Consider the following 23,246-nt stretch of genomic DNA (forward strand, 5'->3'; position numbering starts at 1 on the left):
ATACTAGCCTAATCACCACGCTCGAAGCAGTTCAAAGCCGCGCCGCCAGATTCATTTGCTCAGACTACTCTCATTATACTAGCGTTACAGCACTAAAATCTCAGCTTAATCTCCCAACACTGGCCTGTCGGCGTAAAATCGCCCGTCTTTCGCTGCATCATAAATTTTATCACACTTCCGATCATGAAACTTCCCCGATAACACGCGCTCATCGCTTTTCTCGTCATAGTCACCCTAACGCCGTCTACCCTGAACGGGCCCGCACCGAAACATATAAAATGTCATTTTTTCTTCGAACAGCCAATGACTGGAATGACCTTCCATCCGAAGTGGCGACCATCATCAATCGTGTTCTATTCAAAACCGCCATTGAAGACCATCTGTGTTCGTATTAACTTTTTTGTTTGCCCACCCCTCATGTAATGTCCCCTGTGGACCCTTGAGGAAACAATAAATACAAAATAAATGAGGCGGTCACTGGGATGCAACGACCAACTTGACGTGCGGCCGGTACTCAGGACTAGAAAAAGTCTTGAAGACGGGAATTGCCGCGACATCTGAACACAGCAACGTACTATATCATGAGAATCACCACAGCACTGGACTTAGGACTGCAGGGCTATGTGCACTTGGGAGGAGCGATGAGCTTCCAGACGCTGCTTTGGAAGTCTTGGGACGCTTAGACGTGCAGCATGTCCCTGCTTCTCTACCTACATCGCAGCTGTCGACCACGTTCTATGTAGGTGGCTACAACGCTCGTGTGATAAGTGAACATATGGAATGTGAGCAGTGCTGTTTACTCACAACCAAGCCATCTACTATACCCATTCGAGAAGTTCAACCAAGAACAGGACCGTGGTGGGCTGCTTTACCCATCTGACGAATTACTCTGTCTTAGGCTGCGGCTGTTTGTGGAGACAAGTTTAAAAGAAAACCAACGACTTCAAAATTCATTAAAAAACGGACCGATTCAGCTGTTACAGCCATCTGTAAATCAAGGTTGCTGAAGTGCCCTGTCAGTGACAGCAGTAACCGTGAACATTTTTCTCTACTTGTGGCAACTAGATTCATCAGACCACTGCTGGTGAACTACGCCTCTTCGATAACAGACAAGAATGATTTGTATAAGCCGCTGTTTCGGCAGAAGCCACTTTCACGATAAGTCATGAACTGTAAAAGTAGTTACTCTTGTAGCACAACTGCTGTTGTGAAATGCGTAAATAAATGGTGGTGCCTTTCTTCTTAAATTTTGTTTTAGCGCAGCGTAGACTAGCATTGTAACTGTTCTATTACCACTGAAGCTAGCGGAGCAGTCATGCAGTTTTTCGAGCCGTGCCCACATATCTTGAAATTACAGTAACATATCGTTGTGTTACTGGCTAACAACTAGCGTGATCACTTGTTATCCATAGAGGATGTCGGCCTCACAAGTAAATATAACGAATATGTACGATTCATGCTTAGTAGCAGTTATCCCGCGAGGGAATAACAGCGCTCCCATGCTCGCGCCGGCATTCGCACCAGTGCGCCTCGACCATGGCCTCGACACCTACGTCAGTGACGCCCTCAGAGGCGGGAGCGGCAGCGCCGCGCTGCCATATTGTTTCCGGCGGCGGAACCGGTTTCTAGCAGTCCAGAGAGGAGGCGTTTCGCCGCTTCCACCGTGCTAGCGGGTGGTGCCCACTGCAGTCCAGGGAACAATATGGCAGCGCCCAGGGAGCCCTTTTTGGAAAGGTTCGGAGATGGCGCCACGGGTACCATTGTTGCGAACTTTATGTTTGCAACAGTTGTACTCGTGGCGCTATCTCTCATCCATTGGAGAAACTTCTTTCAGTCTTCTGTGACCTCCGCGACCGGCTCCGGGAGTGCTCTCCGATTTGCTCTGTTGCGGAGGCCACGGGTCTTTCGGTTTTGTTTCCCCGTCGCCGCAGGCGATGAGGATTTCCGAATAATTCTGACCGAATCAGGAAAAGCTCCTTTATAAATGTAGTAAAAAACAACAACTGACCATCATATGCCCATCATATGCAACCTGTGTGAAATCTGAGCCTGAGCAAACGTGCAGTTAGGCCGAGATTTTTTTTTTTTCGATTTTTTTCCTGTTGTAGCTACAGTCAGTACACTTCATTGAGTTTTAAACAGTGCCTCGACACCAAGGCGTCGACCGAACACAGCAACTAAAGTCTCCCAAATTTTTGTGCAACTCTTTGCTACTCTGTGCCCAGTTGACCCATAGAAACTCTATGAGTTGACCCAAGTGGCCTTTCCTTCCTCCAAGTAAGTGGCCCAGGTCTGGGCCAAAATTGACCCAGACAAATGTGATATGCAATTTCAATACCTTTGTTGTGTTTCACAATAAAATAATATATACAATAAAATAATATATTTCTTTGGTTCAAAAAGATTCTTCATGTAAACTGAAGTCCCAAAAATTTGACTGTTCAGTAGCGCCATTATTAGTGTCGAACTTAACACGCTATGCTATCTATGCAAGGTCTGGGGTATTTTCTCTGTGGGGCACGCGGTTAGTAGCAGACAGCAAACAGCCAAGGGGCCCAAGGACGGAGGTAAGTGTTTACATGCCCTGTTTCATGCCGGTAGTACGTAACACTGATACGCATATTTAAAATACGCCTTTTGTTGGGCGCACTTTTGCGCTGCTGTCCTGTTACTACAGGCGTAACCGTTACGGCTATGCGTAGATTTTACGAAATCAGCTAAGCATCCTCACGCTCTTTTTAGGTGGTCCACGTGAATCGAGCAATGGATAACGGACATTTCATAAGGACGGGCATTCTTACAGGTGGGTATTGGCATGCCGCGAAAATGTTTGTAAGTACGTAAAATAACCAACAATGAACTTTGCCCGAGAGCACGTACGGGACGTTGACGGCGTGCATTGATTACCAACACAGTGCCGTCGTTAACCAAGACATTTTTAAGAGTGCGTTATTTGCGGTATGCTGCTGGAATTAGAGTGTACGGAAGCTAGGTTTGCCTCTGAGAATGCAGCACAACTTTTCGTTGGCTGAGAATCAAGCGAAGGGGGCTGTTTTTAGTCGTACCAGAAACCGTTTCGTGCGCAGGGTGTGACTCTTCCTTGCAGTGGCCCATCTTTTTTTTTTCTTTTTTTTCAGTCAGTGACAGATGCTCCCAAGGCCAAGCCGAAGACACCAGTGGTAGAAATCTGGAAGAAATAGTCAACTCAAAAAAGCTGTGTGTACAAATGCCTCTAGTGAAATTTGCACGTTATGTTCGCCCTCTGACTTTTTTTTGCTTAGTTTACTGTGTTGTCCTTTTTCAGAATAAATGGTTTGGTCGTGATACGACAGTGTGTGCCAGATGACGCTGAACAGATTAAGGTGACAAAACAACGAATTGTTCAGTTTATATTTCCTCTGTATGTCATTCGTTGTGCAGCTGATCAATTTAAATTTTCTCGCTTGTTTGCAGAGGACACTTGTAAGCTGGAGTGACGCTGAAAAACTTGACCTCATTCTGACAACTGGTGGCACTGGCTTCTCAGCTAGAGACGTTACACCAGAGGTAGCAGGCCTTCATATTATTTTGTTTTGTTTCATCAAGCTGTCAGTCACAAGCATATGACACTTTGTTTTTCTGTTACAGGCCACAAGAGCAGTTATAATGAAGGAAGCCCCGGGCATCACAATTGCAATAATTCAGAAGTCGCTGAGTGTCACACCAATGGCAATGCTCTCAAGGCACGTCTTTCTTGTATACTTCGTTTGGCCTTCGTTGGCAACACGTTCGTAGTGTTTTTAAAATGCAACTTGCTCATGTGAATCTCTTCAGGCTAGTTTGCGGCATTCGGAACCAAACTCTGATAATTAACCTTCCAGGCAGCCGTAAAGGCGCGCAGGTGAGCATGAGGAAAGATTTCTGAAACGTATTGATGGAAATTCTCAATAGGCACTAATGTATGCTTACAGGAGTGCTTCGAATTTGCAAGTCCTGCTATCCCGCATGCTGTTGATCAGCTACAAGAACGAAAAGCCAAGACGGATAAGCTCCATGGTTTGATATCGGTACATTTCTACTGTTCTTCCATATGCACTGAACTGTGAACACTTGCTGGTCTGTCGTACCCTTGAAAAGAAGTACCTCATGCATTTCATGATAACAGGACCATATTCACACAACTTTTATTTGGCACTTACCATGCTCTCGCGTCTAGTCTTTTATACCTTCTTAGCACCAAGATCAGACCACTAACAGGAATTTTGTTGTAGCCGTTTCATTTCAGCGCTTAAACTGACACTCCTTACCTCTCATGCTTACAGCGATCTGGACCTTCAGCTTCTGCAAATTTCCATGGTGAGCCATTTTATTCAGACTTGCCTGAGCATTTTGGTTGCACTCGCTTATATTATCACTCCTTTATTAAGGGTGTCAGTGCACAGCCGAAGAATCGCCCAACACCTCAGTTGCCTCTCGGCCAAGGCATTCACCATACCCGTTGATATCTGTTGCCGAGGCTCAAGCTATTGTCACAGACCTCTGTAATGAGCTGGACACAGAGCTGGTTCCATTTCAAGGTAACCTGACAGTGGTTTGTGATCAGGGCGGCGGGCTGACTGAGCACTTGAAATATGTTTGCAGTTGCTGGTGGACGAATATTGGCAGAGGACGTGTATGCACCAGATGCTCTTCCGCCATTTCCAGCTTCGATCAAAGATGGCTATGCTGTTATCGGTAAGGCTTGGGAGTGAGTATGCCGAGTTTTCTCAGGGGACCGGCTGGTGACGTCAAACTGGACAGGCATGAAGGCTGCACGATACTACTAGTTAGTTCCGTCTCTGCGGCACTGGTGTACCATACAGTGTGTCATACTGGTTTCATACTGGTCCATACTGGTTTATACTGGTTTCATACTGGTGTCATACCGGTGGTGCACTAGTGTCATATAGTATATAATTTCTAATGCTCAAAGTCAATAAACCTCATTTGATTCCAATATGCATTCTTTACATGGCAGCATCAGATGGTGACGGACCACGGCAAGTAGTGGACGCAATACCAGCAGGTTCCAACGTAAGCTCTGCTCATTAAAAGAGTTTGGTAGACTGCATTTTGCATGAAGCCTGACGTATCCATACTCTTCTTGGGTGCTGTTTTTAAGCCTGCACAACAAGTTAAACCTGGACAGTGTGCAAGAATCAGCACGGGAGCACCAGTTCCCGAGCCCTGTGATGCCGTTGTACAGGTAGAAGACACCGAGCTTGTTCATGCCTCAGAAGATGCAAGTAGACAGCCTTTGTAAATTCGGTCTGCCTTTGCTGTGATCAGCTGCACAGCAACAGCCAACTGACTCAGCCCGAACCGTATTTCGCTTTGTCTTTCCAGGGTTCCCAAGAAATTGAAGTGAAGATATTAAAGGCTCCTACTGTTGGACAAGATATCCGGTATGGACAGGACATTCGTAATTTCCATTACACTTGGAAAACATATTCATGCTGCAGTTAAATACACTGTTCGGTATTTACTGGTCAAAAAGGAGAACAGCTTTACAGAAGGAATCATCAAAAGCTTCGTTACAGCTGCTGATCTAGCATACTTTTATGGCAGCAATTAAAGGTAAACAGTAATTGTTAACACCTGCATGCATTATTTCACATTTGTAGCATTTATACCCATAGTCATGTGAGCAAACTGATACGTTGTACATTTTGACGCAGAGGTTGATATACAATTTTTAACTGGTTGATCATCCATGGAGCCTTTAAGTGATAGTAGAGTACATAAAGTGTGTTTTCTACATCATTCAATAGGTTTTCACTACTGCCTAGTTGCACATTCTACTTGTTGCTTGATTATTTAAACAGGCTCTTAGGAAAGATGTGCAAAACCAACTTTGCCGAACAAACCTGCATTTTGTTGTATGTTCCGGCCACTGTGCGACTTTGTCACATGCATCCCTTACTTTGAGCAGAGTTAGTGAATTCGCTTGTGATTCCTTTACATGTGCAGACCATAAGTGTGATGTGTTACAGAAATTTGATAAATTTGTAGTGCAAGAGCTACAATGCTGATAGCACCTTTTTTTTTTCTCTTCCATTAACCTGTTATGCCTTGAAGATAACAATGAGTGAGCATGTCTAAAGATAGATGGCAAAATAAAAAAAGGTGCTTCCATAGCAACAAACTTGTCAAATTCCAGCTTGACATTCTATTGCAGCTAAAAGCATTCCTAGTGTGTAGTAAGGGAATAGTTATAATTAATATCTTACCATATGCAGCGATATGAGCAAAGGAAAACAATATTACCATGGTCACTTATGTGCGTAAATCTCTTAATTTCTTAACTTATTGAAAAAAGTTGCAGTTTTCTTGCATGAGATGACAGCGCAAATCCGTAGGTAAACCTGGCTAAATTCTCAATTGTACTATTTCATCATTCTAGCCTTTCCAAGTGTAAATTGCGTGCATATTGTGAGGAAAAGGTTAAAGGTGCACTGAAGAGTAATCTGAACTTGTCTTTTTGCCGCGGGGACTCGATCTACACGTTCCGAGCTTTCTTAGAAACTGCGATTTACTGCCCTGCGTGGCCGATTTCCCCAATTAAATCGAATTAATGTCCGGCTCCCGCCTTTTTTTTAAAATTCTGCCTCGTGCGGTGGGCGGAGTCGACCAACGCGTGGGAGCGCCTTTCACCCAGTCCCGTGGCGGCTTGCCGCTCTGCCATCGGCGGAGTAATACGTAATAGTCTGTTGTAGCAAATAGTCCGCGCGTATTTTTATTTTTTCGGGCTTATCTTGCGGCTATATTATCTGCGAATGAAACTATTTATTCACGGAAACCTAAAAAACAAAATAAAGCGAAAGCAAAGCCTCCACGGGACTGGGTGAAACGCGCTCCATGCGTTGGTCGACTCCGCCCACCGTACGAGGCAGAATTAAAAAAAAAAAGGCGGGAGCCGGACATTAATCCGGTTTAATTAGGGAAATCGGCCACACAGGGCAATAAGTCGAAGTTTCTAAGAATGCTAGGAACGTGTGGATCGAGTTCCCGCGGCAAAAAAGACATGTTCAGAATCCTCTTCAGTGCACCTTTAAGTGAGAAAAGCAGGCCAAGCATAACAGCAGCAGAAAAGCAAAGCGACGTTTGAGGAAGTTCCGCGTGTCCCATAATACTTTGTATCTCTTCTCGCAGGCGGGTAGGATCAGACATCGAAAAGGGGCAACTCGTCTTGGCTCGAAAGACCAAGCTGGGCCCTAGCGATTTGGGTCTGTTGGCCACTGTCGGTGCAACCAGTGTGAATGTGTACAAGCTGCCTCGGGTCGCCGTGCTCTCCACTGGAAATGAGGTAGTACTCATTCTATTGTGCAAGACTGCTCTGGACTAACATGTGTTAAAAAACTGGGTACTGCTTTTGTCATCTCAACAGGTGGTGGCTCCAGGAAGTGCGTTGAAGCCCGGGCAGATAAGGGACAGCAACAAGACAACCCTCCTCACATCACTGGAAAAAAACGGATTCCCAACACATGATGCTGGAATCGCACGTGATGAGTATGTCCTCGTAATTATCCAAATTCCATTCTGTCATCTGTGAATAGCGTACAAGTATTGATGAGTGGCTGCTCACCATCTGCAATTAGAACTGCTGTTAAAACAAATACATGTACGTGGACAGGCACGTGAAAAAAATGCCAGTGAATAGCTAACTGCGAGGTTTGTAACGTGTGTATGCATCACAAGTCAGAAAAGAGTCCAGCCATTTGCTACCTGTGCTGACTTGCCATTCCTCTGGACTTGTGCAGCAACTTTTAAGGGGGGACATGGGACATTTTTTTTTTATTTACAGACCAAATGCAATGAAACTGCACAGACTTATTTAGTTTGTTCTGCTGATTTCAAATATGCAGTTCGTTTAGTTCTAGACCAATTAGTTCCTGAGATATTAATATATATCATGCCATTGTCTGCTGAAAGAATAGAAAAGAAATGGGCCACCAGAAATTTAATTTTAATGTGTGGGTAAATACTACAATGTGTGAGGAATGCAACGCTGGAAGCAGTTTTCAGTTTTTTGTCCGTGTGGACAAATGGGCTTAATAGTTAGTTTTCAAGTGAGTTGACCAGACATACAGTGCCAGAAAACACGACACACATGAAACTAACTATGAAGCCCATTTGTCCACACGGACAAAAAACTGAAAACTGCTTCCAGCGTTGCATTCCTCACACATTGTAGTATCTACCCACACATTAAAATTAAATTTCTGGTGGGCCATTTCTTTTCTATTGTTTCAGCAGACAGTGGCATGATGTATATAATATCTAAGGAACTAATTGGCCTAGAAATAAACAAATTGCATATTTGAAATCAGCAGAAAAAACTGAATAAGTTTGTGCAGTTTCATTGCATTTGGTCTGTAAATGAAAAAAAATGATCTAAGACCCATGTCCCCCCTTAATAGATTTTGAATGTCACAGCAACATTGGGTTGTGCTCACGTTGAGTTGCTGAACACAATAGCCACCAAGCCACTGCAGCAGGCACAGTGGACCTTGTTTACAGCAACAAACACCTATGCTTAGTACATGCTGTCTAACTGCACAGTCAGTGCCTTACTTTTTTTTCTATGTTTGCTTTATATTTGTGTGTGCATTGCTTTAGCCTTGTACTATTTTGCCACTACAACATATTGGACCTGCTAGGAACCTTGTCCAATGCAAGTTTCCTTTTCAAAGTAGCGAGGCTTTAGAAAGGGGAGTGCTTTGCTGAAGCCGTTTGGTAATGGTTGTAAAATTGTGCTTTCAGGTACGAAGACCATGCCCACAAACTGAAGGCTGCTTTCGAAGTTGCAGATGTGGTTGTTTCATCAGGGGGCGTCTCGATGGGAGAAAAGGTAAAAGCCACACTGTCGGAATAGTAAGGTATGATGCTCAATGTGTCAATATCATTTTTGCAGGACCTTCTCAAGAAAGTGTTGATTAAAGAATTCTCTGCCACCATACACTTTGGACGAGTCTTCATGAAGCCAGGGTTTGTAAACACCTGACAACTCCTTAGCAGTATTTCGCAAGAAGCTCTTCTCGCAAATAATGCCACTTGACAGGCAACAAGTTCTGTGTCAACCAACACATTCATTGTGCACACTAGCTTAAACAGCCTGGATGCCAGTACCGAACAAAATGCACACTGCCTAGCGTTTCTTTACAGGAAGCCAACAGCGTTTGCATCACTCAACTATGACAACAGACGCAAGCTTGTCTTTGGTCTTCCCGGCAACCCTGTTTCAGCAGCTGTGACATGCCAGCTCTATGTTCTGCCTGCCCTGAGGAAGATGTCTGGACATGTTGCAATCTACCCTACATCAATCAAGGCAAAGGTGTGTTTCACAACCAGAACGCAGTTGAGTTCCAAATCTCAACACGGATTTAAGCCTCAGGTGCAATAGGCTTAACAAGTGCCGTTGTTTAATCAGCAAACTGCTGATAAGGATTTCAGATTAATGAGAAGGCAAGGTAAGGCTACGCAGACACTGACAAGCTTCATGTAACACCAGCCATCGAAATCATGTTGTAATTTCATAAAGGTGTAAGTGTGAACATAAAAAGACAGAACACAGTGGAGACTACAACCACGGGCACACTCAATTTTGATGTGTACAGTCTAGTCCTAAGTTTAGTGTGGTGATGAAAAAATGTAGTGGCAACGAGCAAAGGGAAGAAAGGACACGATGCTTTTTGTCCAAGTCTTCTCAGTGTAATAGCTAATTAACAGGTGTTATTTGGCTATTAAAGATAACCTTTCTAGGTAATTTAGGCTGTTTTACCATTGCAGTTGCTGCAGCGGAGATTGAGTGAATCAGTAACACAACCTTCCTTCCTCGCCACCCCCTCCCCCCACCCCAACTCACTGCACAGTTGGCTGACGACATAACCCTGGACCCACGCCCAGAATACCACAGGGCTGCTCTCACCTGGTCTGAGGACTCTCCGCTTCCTGTGGCCAAGAGCACGGGAAATCAGATCAGTAGTCGGCTGCTCAGCTTCCAAGGAGCAAACGCTTTGCTCGTGCTTCCACCAGCCACAGCTGAAAGGCAAAAACTTCCAGCCGGAACTAGCGTGACTGCACTAGTCACCGACATGATATGAAGAATCACCAGTGTGTAAGATGCGCATTTACGGTGCATTTAGTGTTGTCTTACCACGAACACTTTCCATTTTTACAGTTTCTATTGCAATAAAATTCCTGAAAAGATATCATCTAGCTTGTTGGAGACATACAATTTGATAGCCGCCGCGGTGGCTCAGCGGTTATGGTGCTCGGCTGCTGACCCGAAAGACGCGGGTTCGATCCCGGCCGCGGCGGCTAGAATTTCTTTGGAGGAGAAATTCTGGAGGCCCGTGTACTGTGCGATGTCAGTGCACGTTGAAGATCCCCAGGGGGTCGAAATTTCCGGAGCCCTTCACTACGGCGTCTCTCATAGCCTTAGTCGCTTTGAGACGTTAAACCCCATAAACCATAAACCAACATACAAGTTGATGTTAAACACGCATTAAATGGGACAAGAATTAGGTCCACGCAAGATACTTGCCTAGCTGTGGAACACTAATTCACTCCGACCAAGTTGCTCACATGCCTTGTTCTACCCAACTGCAGGCCACTATACTTCCCTTCTAGGTTAGTATATGACAAAGGCCAGGGCTGGTATAACATGAATCTGAAACAAATTTCATTCCATTTTTTTTTTTTTTTTCCGCTCTTTGGTTTTGACTAAAGCAATGCCGTGCCCCACATTCTCTCTTTGGTACTGGCTCGAGCCCTCTATGTGGTGTCATTTCAATGACAAAGGGCAGGAAATTTAAAAATTGAATAGAATCAGTTTCAGAATCATTGTTATACCGACCCTGGCCTTTGTCAGGTGCAAATTGAAAAGGGAAGTATAGTGGCCTGCAATTAGGTCGCTTCAATCAAAGATGAAGGGTGGGAAATTAAAAAATGGAATGGAATTGGAGGAATGGAAATCATTGCACTGACCCAGGTGCAATTCATAGCGGACTTGGTTGCATGAAGTGGGCTGAGACAGTTCTGTACAGTACAAGCAAACTCTTAAAATGTGCACTGCCATGCCTTGAAGATAGCATTGAAAGAAAAGACTTTTTTCTCTGTGACCATCCTTGGATACCAGGGGTGCTAGCCAAGTTGCATATTTTTACTTCTCAGCTTAACTGAAAGTGCACTGCATGTAGGTTCTTTCCGGTGGTGGCAACCATTTACGATTATAAATCACTTGGACGACTAATACACCCCTTTACAAAAGCAACAAATAACAATGGACATTTGCAGCCCTCAGTATCGCACATGAATCGCTTTCTCAGCTTAGTATGATTGGGCATGCAACATCTAAACAGCCACCACAGTTATATGAAAATTTAAGAGTTTTTTTTAAGCGATCTGAAAAAATAAAATCATGCATAGTCCGCATGATGCAAAATTTAAGCTTTTAAACATGTATAGTTTGTGGACTGTAGTCGGGAAATTACGATATCTCTTTCCAGTAATTATCCTCTTGGATAATTACTGAAAATGAAGTGTTCATACAAATGCGCACCTGTTATTCTGATGGGCACACAAGTAGGAGCATTTGCAGAAGCCACAGACAAAAGCGCGAGTCTTAATTTTAACATTGACTCGGAAGACTTTTATTGTATGAATCAAATGGCAAAACATCAGCAATGTCCCCCCCTCGGAAAAAAACAAACCTGCACAAGCATTAATCCCATTTCATACCAAGCTGCCTTCACTATGAAGTGCTCTCAAACTCGCACTTCAAAGCACAAAGGAGAAGCAAAGCTGAAGGAGCTTTTTCTCCTATGCATATCAACAGCAATGTACATTATATAGCTATGCGTACACTCAATGCACGCATCACAAGAGGCTTGCATGTGCTTACGCTAATGTATCACAAAGCAGTACACGCCCCCATCATTTACATGTCTATGTACAAAGGCATAGCCTGAGATTTGCTATAGACTTCAGCTCGCAAACAAAAACGGCGCGGGCAAGTTTGTTATAGTTAACAACGGCGGACGTGGCCCTTTTTTTGTTTGTACACAGGTCACTCAGCCACCAACAAAATGACTACGGGGGTGGTAGCTCGCGACTTGAATCCGCGAGAACTGGCAAAAAAATAAAAGAGAAAGGCTATAAATAAGATTTAAAAACTGGTGCTTTACAAGATATGCCCTAGTGAGATAACACGCCCTGCAAAAACCTTAGCTGTCCTTGACGCACTGCAAAAAAAACACCGAACACAACCTTCAGATTCTTTTACAAACGAGTCAGTCTCCAAAAAAAAGTGACAAACTGAAACCAGCAGAGGGAAGAAGCGGGGAAAAAAAATGAAATATTTGTAGGCGAACATCACGCTGTATATGCCCTGGAGAAAAAGTAAAAAATAAAAATGGCTCTGCCCCCCCCCCCCCTTTCCCACAGAGGTGCACAGCATAGCGACAAAGTTTCTGTCGATGAACGGAACTGGTATTGGCAAGGGGCTCTTTAAACGTCCACGTAGAAGAAGCCGCTCCTTGGTTTCTGTGTGGTGGCTGCCGTTTTGGTCGTGGTCTCTTGGATGGCATCTGACGAGCTGTCGCCTTCGGCAGGGGCCAGAGAATTCAGCACTGGAAACGACGAGGAAAAAACAGAATTATATGCCAGGTCAAGATCACCAATGAACAAAGTTACAAAGAAAGCAATCGTTGTTTACACAGTGCACAGCTTGGTTAGATCAAGATTGCATATGGCCAGTCACCATGCAATAGTAGAGGCGTTGAGAGTTATTTTGAACACTAGAAAAACTAACAAGGATGGAACGGCAGGATGCACAATGGCAGCACTGGTCTTGAAAAAAAAATTTTTATTAATGAAGTCACAGTTACAAAATCTTCAGCGCGTATGTATTTTTGCGTGCTGATTCTAAATATGTCGTTTAATTTCATTTAAAACAATTCCTTGAGCAGTTATGCAATTTTTATGCTAGTATTTTGCGGAGAGTTTCGAAGAAAATTTGCTGCGGGAAACTCGCTGAAATGTATGCCATTGGGTTCTCTTGACACCAAGAGAACCCTTATTGCATTCCTTGGTGTCAAGAGAACCCAATGGCATACATTTCAGCAAGATTCCTGCAGCAAATTTTCTTGAAAACTCTCCGCAAAATACTTGCATAAAAATTGCATAAGTGCTCATGGAATTGTTTTACATGAAATTAAATGACATATCTAGAATCAGCGCACAAAAATACATGTGCCCTGAAAATTTCATAACTATGACTAAATTAATAAAATTTTCTTTCCAAGACCAGTGTCCCCCCTTAACCGTTAGCCGCAAACCAACCAGTTTGGATTAGCACTGTACCACAGATGACTACCACAGTGTTTAGTCACAATGGAGATATCTGAAAGCCCAACAGATATAGCGCGTTTTATGATCTGAGTGGATGCTAATTGCGTGCAATCTTGTTAGGGTCCTCACAACCACACGAAAACTTGAAAAATTTCTTCTCCACTGTACAGATAACTCAGATAATTCATGACTGAAGGGGATGTGATTAGTAAACTGCAACTTTCGTCCAAATTTTCACACTACTCCTTCTCGATTACAAATATGCGTTAGAAGGGCAATGACACTCACCTTCAAGACTTTGTTCGATCCTTTTGAGATTTTTCAATATGCTTGAAAGCTCCCTCGTTAGGTTGCCGTCAGTTGGGGAGTCGCTGGGCCGCCTGTCAACGACCCTGGGGAGAACTTCTTCCAGCATAAGCCTAACGTCACTGTTTTCGGGATACTTCAGCCTGCAGAAAGCCAATAAAAAAAAAAAAACAGCGACCCCAGTTAAAATTCGTATCAGCACAAAATCTTTGCCATAATTAAATATGCATTTTTCATCCTGCTTTAGAAGCAAATTAGACAAGTCACAAATAAGGGTCTTGCAATCAAGTCACAAATAAGGGTTTCGCAATACGGCCACATACGCAGTATAGTACATAATTACATTGGCAAGACTAGTGCTCCACAAAGATGCGGGATTTACTCACACTATTAGAGGTATTGCTGCTCCTTGCTGTGGCTGTTACAGCACTTTATGAAGTGCTAAGCACCTGAGCACTATCTCCTGTTCACCTGATGCTGACACCATTAATTTACCATTAATGACATCAATTATGACACCATTATACCATCTCTACATATCATTCGTCTCTACTTTTTAAAATGGCAGACTGTAGTGCAGCCCACAGAAAGGAGAAGTGGGCCAATTTGGTCATACTTTCACGTTTACTCTTGTTTTGTTTTAGGATAATAGAACTTATTTGAAAAAATTAAAATAAAATGGCTTCTCCGCAGTGCACAAGTGCAATGGGGCAAAGCATTAAAAATAAAAAAGACAACAGAGACGGAGTGGTCTTGGTTAACTTTGCACCTGCCGTCGGCAGACTAATTGATTACACTGCAAAGCTGCTTTCACCCTAAGGAGAACACAAATGTGGACAGAGCCCTCCAGGCACTTACATAAGCTTCTCACATTATACACCAAAAGGGCACTGATAGGCCTTTCTATTAAGGTGAAGTGTCAATAAATGCCTTTAGATTCCCCCCCAGAGTTAGTTAGTTATATGGGGTTTTATGGCACATAAGCAACTATGGCTATCATGCGCCAAACACAAGGTTAGATGATGTTATGTCAAGTGTACAGAGGTTACATTATAATAGATTTAAAACATTGGCTTTCTTTAGAAACTCACAAACAAGTGAAAACTCGACAAGTGTTTGCTCGCCTAAAAGCAATGCGGGATGAAATGGAATGTGTTCATTGTAAAATACCGTAAAAAATTTTTTTCTAAGTTCTTCGAGATGCGAACAAGAAATTAAAATGTGATTTACTGTGAGCTCCTCACCACACATTTCACACAGAGGTTTGTCTTTTTTTGTTAATAAGAAGTTATGGGTGATGTGTGTGTGTGGCCTATTTGTAAACGACATAAAATTACTTCAATAAAACGCTCTTTATGGCGGCATGACTTCCATTCTTTTAAAATGGGCTTTATGGTATGCAGCATGTTGTGTCCTTCATTATCCCAAGAAGCTTGCCACTTGGCTCTTAGTCTGCTATGCACTAACTTCATGTAATCCCTAGGAGGCAAATTCGCATGTTTTATTTCCATGGCTCTGGCTTGTGCAGCACACATGTCGGCTCCCTCATTATCCCTAATGCCAACGTGACTGGGAACCCAGCATAATTTTATAACATGTTTTTGTGTTGTGATCTTTACTATGTTGTGTATGATGCTTCCAATCAGTGGCTCCGTGGCATTTTTCGAGTTTAATGCTGTAAGGACGCTCAGTGAATCTGTATAAATGATGCTGTTTTTGATGTTTTCATTTGTTATTTTCTGTACCGCAACACTAATAGCATAACAGTCCGCGGTGAAAACTGTAGCACATGAGGGCAGTCGTACTGCATTTTCATTTTTTCCTTGTATTACTGCGCTTCCTACATGAGCACCTCCCAGAGTCCCATTCTTCAAAATCCTAGTGGTTAGTGCTGCACAAGTTTAGCATGCAGAAAAGCAGAAAAAAATGTTTGACGCCTTTTGCATTTTTACTGAAGAAGATAAAAACATCAGTGCTCATTCGGTTGCGCTCAGGAAAAAAGAAATATAGGTTATCTAAAGGCGCACATGTCCATTAGGTCACCTAGGTAGAAAAGAAAAACTACAGGTGTGAAAGAATGAATGCGAGTGCACCATGCGCTGCAGGCAGTGCCTATGCAGCACAGATATCTGGTCGTCGAGATAACTCGCATTCGGCTCCCAAATTCAGCTCCCAACTGTTTAAAACCTAGGTCAGCGAGCGCTCCGCGCCTTTTAGTCTGCCGGTGGCAATGAGTGGCACATGACGCGCGCACAAGCAGGAGCCTTTTACACATCGGCAAGTAAGCTTCCCAGCAAGGAGTGCTCCCGCAGGTTAGCTTCTCCGCACAACTGCACATACTCGCGCGGAAGCTAACTTGTCGGGGTGCGCTTTCTTGCGTGGAAGCGTTTTATGTACCGTATTTACTCGCATAATAGGCGCACTCGCATAATAGGCGCACCCCTAGTTTGGGCGCGAAAAATCAGATTTTTTTTTTATTTCCGCGCATAAAAGGCGCACCCCGAACTTGGCACTGTGATCAATACTGTATTTACACGATTGCAAGCCGACACCTCGCCACCCCCCGCTCCCCAATCTTTATTTTAACAAAGTTTTTGCAGAACTGACTACTAGTCCTGCTTTAAACGTCTGTTTGGAAAGCTTCATCTCCAGCCAGAAACGTTCCCGACTTAGGCCCGCGAAAACCTCGGCGCTTGGAGTCGCGTACGAAAATTTAGGGACGCCGCAGTCGCAACTGCCGCACTTCTCAGCCACGTCGTATTTTCCGACCTGCCGCACGCTAGCCGTGTTCGAGAGCAAACTCCCAGCCGTGTAGCTGTTAAGGTGCTTGGCCATCAAGCTAAAACAGCAACGCTCCGCGGCAAAGCCATAAACCACGATGAACTATCGCCATAAACCACGATGAACTATGGCGCTACCGCAGATCCGGGCACTTGACAGCAACAACAACAACAACAAAAAAAAACGAGCTGGAGATGCTGATGGCGATATAGATAGCGAAAGCTCGCAGCGGAGGAAAACGTTGATGATGATGATAAGCTCTACCTCGGGCGCCCTCCGTGGGTGGCGTCTGGAAGCTCCTGTACGCGTGTGTGGCCTCCACGATCAAGCACCCGTTGCAGAGGCCTCGGCGCGTGCATTCCGAAGGCTATTCCCGCGTGGGTCGTGGAAAGTTTCGGTGCGGCCCTTACACGGATCTTTTTTTTTTTAATATTTTCTTCGGGAAAACGGGGTGCGGCCCGTACACGAGTGTGTTTACGCGGTGTGTTCAATTTTGAGAGTCGAAAAATTTCCGGAAATTTTACCCCGCATAATAGGCGCACCCCGAACTTTGAGCCGGATTTTCTGGAAAAAAAGTGCGCCTATTATGCGAGTAAATACGGTATTTTTCATTTGCTTGACAGTGCTGCCCAGATGCCCCATGAGTGCCGTTACACAGGGTGCCGGTGCTTGCGGTCGACACCTTAAGCGGATTATTTTAAACTGCATCAACCAAAGTCACACTGTTCATCTTATCTTATCTGAGAATTCACCTTAACTCAGTCAGTCTTGACATGAATTTAAGTTGTGGAACAAAATTCAGTTGCAGTCCGGCACTCATGGTGTCCCGGCAGGAGAGAGACGTGCACACATTACCTTTCTTTTTCGATGAGCGTTCGGGCGCTGGTTCGCAGTTTTCCTGACAGCTGGTGTATGGCGGAGATCACCAGGCTGTCCAATGCCGACAGCTCCCGCCTGCCTGGTGTCGTGGACGGTGTCTTGACACCATTCTCCGTCGGCGTCTTACTCTGCAGACACCAAGGCAGTCGGCGAAACTTACTTGCTGGCAAGGGTAACGAAATCAAGTAACAAATTACAGCTTCGGTATGCTGCACAAGGTCACGGCAAAGCAATCCATAGGCAGCTAGGTCATACAGGCCAAGGATGTTCATGTATGTCATGTCGATAGTGCACAATATAGTATTTTCAACAACACAGGGGTCAGTAAAACAATGAGCATCTTCAAGGGCAAGCGGGCTATGAAAATCGACAGCAATAAGTAGAAGTTTGGTTTGGTTTGGTTTATGGGCGACTAAGGCTATGAGAGACGCCGTAGTGGAGGGCTCCGGAAATTTCGACCACCTGGGGTTCTTTAACATGCTGGTTGGTTTGGTTGGTTTATGGGGTTTAACGTCCCGAAGCGACTAAGGCTATGAGAGACGCCGTAGTGGAGGGCTCCGGAAATTTCGACCACCTGGGGTTCTTTAACATGCTGGTTGGTTTGGTTGGTTTATGGGGTTTAACGTCCCGAAGCGACTAAGGCTATGAGAGACGCCGTAGTGGAGGGCTCCGGAAATTTCGACCACCTGGGGTTCTTTAACATGCTGGTTGGTTTGGTTGGTTTATGGGGTTTAACGTCCCGAAGCGACTAAGGCTATGAGACACGCCGTAGTGGAGGGCTCCGGAAATTTCGACCACCTGGGGTTCTTTAACGTGCACTGACATCGCGGGCCTCTAGAATTTCGCCTCCATCGAAATTCAATCGCCGCGGCCGGGATCGAACCCGCGTCTTTCAGGTCAGCAGCCGAGCACCATCACCACTAAGCCACCGCGGCGGCAACAATAAGTAGAAGTGCAGAGTCCACAGTTTCATGTGTGATATCGGGAGCGCAACCATGTCACTGATTTAATCATTTGCTCTAATTTGTCATTAATGAGCATTAACTGCAGAAATTTGTCACTGAAATTTGTTTAAATGCACTTCACTAGATGACACCAACACTGTTCTGCTATCTATAAGCACTAGCTGCATAAACCTTTGAGACTGCATCGCAATAGTGACCACCAATTACCACTGCACTGTGCCAGATGAAGCCAATATAGCTCAACAAATTTCCTGGCCTCATCATTACACCTGATTCTCTGAAACCATTCACTCCTCGATTACTAAACAGCTACAATCAGATAAAACTCAAGAACGAAGCAGTAGATGCCAATCAAAAAAGGCCCTCCAGCCAACGATGTTGACTGATTTTCATGACATCTTGCTTAATCTGTGGTTAATCCTAAGTAATGCTAGGTTAATCCCTTGTCACACAGTGTGACAGGGGATTAACCACGAATTAACCACAATGGCATGAAAATCGGTCATCTTTCGCTGGAGGGCCTCCTTTGAGGGGCATTTCCCACTTCGTTGTCGAGTTGTGTCACACTACAATTCCATTTCAGAAAAACATTTCATGAAAATATCACTCATCCAGCACCACACACTGCAGAATTGTGATGACACAATCACAGCTGACATGAAGTTTAGTGCAATACAAATTTCTGAAAATTTTCTTGCCAAAATGGGTTGTGTAAAATGTGCATTATTTTGGGTGTCCCAAACACTCTGCCATGCCACAACGGATGACACAAATATGGGAGCTGCTAGTGCCAGCAGCAACATAGTGAGGAGCTCACAGAAGGTTTTGGATTTTCGCGACACCGTGAGATTTGCATCATTGAAATTTTACTGTAAATCACAGTCAGCTAGCAGCAAGGCGATCAAAACACCTGGTTCTGGCTTCAAACAGCCCTGTCACACAAACAGCCCTCAGTCACACAAACAGCCCTCAGTCACACAAATAGCCCTCAGTCACACAAACAACCCTCAGTCACACAAACAGCCCTCAGTCCCACAAACAGCCCTCAGTCACACAGACAGCCCTCAGTCACTCAGACAGCCCTCAGTCACACAGACAGCCCTCAGTCCCACAAACAGCCCTCAGTCACACAAACAGCCCTCAGTCCCACAAACAGCCCTCAGTCACAAAGACAGCCCTCAGTCACAAAGACAGCCCTCAGTCACACAAACAGCCCTCAGTCACACAAACAGCCCTCAGTCACACAAACAGCCCTCAGTCACACAAACAGCCCTCAGTCACACAAACAGCCCTCAGTCCCACAAACAGCCCTCAGTCCCACAAATAGCCCTCAATCACACAAACAGCCCTCAATCACACAAATAGCCCTCAGTCACACAACCCACCTCCCCATCACCAGACTGCCTCTCGGGCTTGCGTCCGCTCCGCGCAAAGGTTGCACCGCTTGTTGTTCCCCCGCCTCCTCCCTTGAGGAATGTGTCACCACGGGACAGCGAACTGCCCGTTGCATTAGCTGCGCTACGACCCCTGTGTGGCCGATCGGGTGCAGCCGGGGTCAAGGCAAGGTCGCGATGGCCACCAAAGGACGCCGAGCGGCCAAACTGGACTGGAGACCCCGTGCGGGCATCGTCATCTCCATCGGAGATGTAGGACGCTGCACCAGCCGTCTGCTGCTTCCGTTGGACTCTTGGTGAGCGGTGCCGGCTCTCTCCGTCAGACACCGAGTGCTGCTGGGATCGGTAGGCACCCGTGGGGTCACTGTCAGTGCGTTGATGCGTCCCATGGGCCTGCAAGACAAGATGGTTTGCTTGATTACTGTGCTTCTGACAGCACTCAAATCAGGGAACAGAGGCAAGAAGCAATAACAAAGATCACCTGACTAAGCCCCTATTGCCAGCAAAAACTTTCAGCACAAGCAGTGCAATACTTTTTGCACAGCAGGATGAATGTACACAGTTCACCAAACAACAACAACAAAGTCAACATCAATGTTTGTTTCAACACATCAAACTGCCCACTTAGCTCTCTTGATGGGTAAAACAAGTGGAGATGTGGTGGACATGTGGCAATTGACTGTCAGCAACTACAAAGAACAGTAAAGAACAAAGTCTGTAGTGTTTGAGATAGGCTCTTTTAATTTAGAAAGCCTGCAATTGTACAAATACAGCGTCCCGATAAATGATTTTTGACGTAAATGGTGGTGTGCTTGAACCAAAAACTACTTATCAAAATCACCCTTAGGCAGCAAGGTATGCATTGATGAAGACTACACATGCAGACTCCTCTCGAGCTACCTCCGCTAAAGCCTGCAAGAAAAATGGAGCACAACAACAAAGGTGCCGCCCAACCACACTGCTTTCCATTAGCAGTCTACCAAGAAAGCTCGAATACACCCAGCAATGCCAAGGAGCTACAAGCTAAAGCAAGAACAAGTATATAATATAGCCAGTGCTCTGTTGCAGGGGCACCACAGTGCACCTGTCATTCAGGGTGCAAAGCCCTGCTGCATGAAAGTGCATATTTTTGTGTCTACTGTTTTGTGGCTACTAATAATTTCTGTAAATCTGACACTGGGTACAGCACAGACGTTTCCAAAAATAAAAATGGATAACGAATGCAAATCAACCCTATCAGAGTGTCTGAAACCAGTGCTGCTGCTGCAGTTTGAAAAAGCGTCTTGATGTCTAGATGTCTTCCACAAACTTGAGGGCCTGACTAATGCAATATTTCCACAACAGCACAAAGCAAAAAAAAAAAAAAAAACATGTCTGCTAAACACCACCAGTTCAACCAGCATAAACAAGTGCATCGGCCAGTTATTTCAGGCTGACAAAGAAAGCTTGAATGTCTCAAAAGGCAAAGCCTAGACACGGGAACACAGACATCGGTGCCATGCAGTAACAGAAGCCATAAGCTATAGTTACAATAGCATAGTACTTTAAAATGCTCTAAACCCCAACTACCAAGTTTTCTATTTTATTCATTTCGTTTGGGTACTGTGAAATAGAGCACAACACTAATTGGTAGAAAGTACCAATTAGAACCGACAAAAGGCATGTGCTAGCTGACCCAAAAAGTTAGATGCCAGCAAGAAGAAAAACACTAATCATCTCAACAGCAAACTGTTTTCATGAGTTTTTTTTTTTCATAGTGAAATAACTACCCCACTCAAAGCATGCTGAAATCAGCGGAGTAATGGTGTGGCCTCTAAAGTCTGTGTCATACAAACATAAACCTCAGAGACATGCTTGCATGATCAACTTTTGGAGGTCAGAATAAGAAGCATGTGTGAAAGATGACAGTATCAATGCATTAGAAAATGCGATGTGATGCAGATGCTGATAACCATGCAAGGATCAGCACGAAGGCCAAGTTGAACCCCTCTACAGTACAGCCTTACCGATTCATTTTTAAAAAAATTACAAGGAGAAGGTGTATTAGAAAAGTATGATCCAACACTGCTGAAGTTTTTAAAAATAACTTAAGAGTAAGCACAAAATCTAATGCCACTTTCACTCCTTGTAAAGCGCAATCATCAGTGCTTGTTGGGATAAAATCTGAAGAGCTTTTACACTATTAATCGCATCTGGATTGCCCTTAATGTGAAGGAAACTTTACCATGTAATCAGACCACAGATGGCTAGGGTAAAAGCAGCCGGGTTTGCTTCATTGTCAGAATCGTTTCCGCATACTTCGCCTCATTGCATCATGCACTGCAGAGAAGCTGCTCTGGCGAATGAGTGCCACTGGGCTTCTGTTAATGTTGCTTACCCCCAGATTGCACTCGCTCGTATGTTAGCATGCCTACAGTTTGTCGCCGGAAGTATTGCACTAAAAAATTGGTGAAATTATGAACCCACTAACTGGGAAATCTTATTGTCTGGACACGTATTAACCAGAAGAAATGGTGTGTAACTCCATGGGGCATTTTTATTGCTCACGATTTTGAGTGTATGAACCGAGAAGTCGTGTACCGGGAACGTATTAATATGGTTCTACTGCACCCTCCGAGGGTTCTGCAATGCCCACCTTTCCTCGGAGCAGCTCTGCACGGCTGATGCCGACATCCGTGGCTCTGACTCCCCGGGGCAACCGGAGGCTGAACCGGCCACCATCTTGCCTTGAGAGGCTGGGATTGCTGCCGTGGTGGGGTGACTTCCCGCGGGGCGGCGGTGGCGCCGCCGTTGTGGGGGGAAGCCCACCTCCTCCTCCTCCTCCCACCTCAGGCAGCCCTAGCCGTGCCCTCCTCAGGGCAAAGGCCCGATTCAGCTTCATCTGGGGGCCGCCCCGGGAGCCCGAGCTGTGGGACGACGGCTCCGTGCTAGTGTCCGACACGACGCTGGCAGTCTCCTCCGAGCCGCAGGTGACGTCGCCTCCAGCTGCGGACGCGTGAACACGCGGGCCTTGCGCTCAAAAGCAGGCACAGAGCAAGCAGAAGGAGTCCTGCTGAAGTCGCCAGCCGGGTGCGAGAAACACTGGTAAAGTCAACTCCAGTGAGCTGGGCAGAAGCCTTGCTCAGACAACCTTCCTAGAGTAGCTCATTTAAAAACCAAACTGTACGGAAACTGCTGGAAGCATCTCACATAAATAAAGAAGATGTGCAATTCAACCTTTTCTCTGCCACGTACTTCCATGTTTATTCACAATGTGTACCACACAAAAGTCTTCACTTTGGCATGCGTACGTCTCTGCTTTTGTTTTTCTCCCACATGTGCACCACAGGATATATATTCAAGCGCACTTTCTACTAATAAGCAGTAATGGTGCAGCATCCATCATAGTGTAATGTGTCCACTCTTGTGAGTGTTTTCTTTGCACTATGATTATGTCCGAAAGGCTCGGTGCATTTCTTCAGATTGAACATTGCACTATCAGACATCCAGCACGCACAAAAATAGCTGCAGCTGACACGCGTTGACAAAGCCCAGAGTGCCTAGTGTTTTG

At 45.0% G+C, this 23,246-nt stretch overlaps 2 protein-coding genes across 6 annotated transcripts in view; one reads left to right on the forward strand and one right to left on the reverse strand.

Moving 5' to 3' along the window:
• The first annotated feature begins 2,455 nt into the window (after positions 1–2,455).
• Positions 2,456–10,229, forward strand: cin (Molybdenum cofactor synthesis protein cinnamon). The gene is made up of 20 exons (XM_089557184.1): positions 2,456–2,567; positions 2,743–2,803; positions 3,138–3,216; positions 3,305–3,362; positions 3,454–3,546; positions 3,628–3,722; positions 3,814–3,880; positions 3,951–4,046; positions 4,302–4,335; positions 4,407–4,556; positions 4,621–4,713; positions 4,997–5,052; positions 5,141–5,260; positions 5,365–5,423; positions 7,171–7,324; positions 7,406–7,527; positions 8,782–8,869; positions 8,933–9,006; positions 9,184–9,352; positions 9,891–10,229. Exons 2-20 carry the CDS (start codon positions 2,764–2,766, stop codon positions 10,119–10,121), a joined length of 1,878 nt encoding a protein of 625 aa, XP_089413310.1. The 5' UTR covers positions 2,456–2,567; positions 2,743–2,763; the 3' UTR covers positions 10,122–10,229.
• A 1,415-nt stretch (positions 10,230–11,644) lies between these two features.
• Positions 11,645–23,246, reverse strand: part of LOC149332281 (uncharacterized) — a 29,786-nt gene continuing 18,184 nt past the window's right edge. For all 5 annotated transcript variants that reach the window (XM_089557179.1, XM_089557178.1, XM_089557180.1 and 2 more), the window contains exons 12-16: positions 22,332–22,681; positions 19,688–20,089; positions 17,314–17,465; positions 13,660–13,820; positions 11,645–12,650 (exon numbers count right to left, since the gene is read on the reverse strand). In XM_089557179.1, coding sequence (XP_089413305.1) covers positions 12,529–12,650; positions 13,660–13,820; positions 17,314–17,465; positions 19,688–20,089; positions 22,332–22,681 — 1,187 coding nt within the window. In that variant the 3' untranslated portion in view covers positions 11,645–12,528. The remainder of the gene's footprint in view (positions 12,651–13,659; positions 13,821–17,313; positions 17,466–19,687; positions 20,090–22,331; positions 22,682–23,246) is intronic.

Source organism: Amblyomma mixtum, chromosome 8 (genome assembly GCF_055824585.1).
Source record: "Amblyomma mixtum isolate Tamu chromosome 8, ASM5582458v1, whole genome shotgun sequence".
Classification (NCBI taxonomy): domain Eukaryota; kingdom Metazoa; phylum Arthropoda; class Arachnida; order Ixodida; family Ixodidae; genus Amblyomma; species Amblyomma mixtum.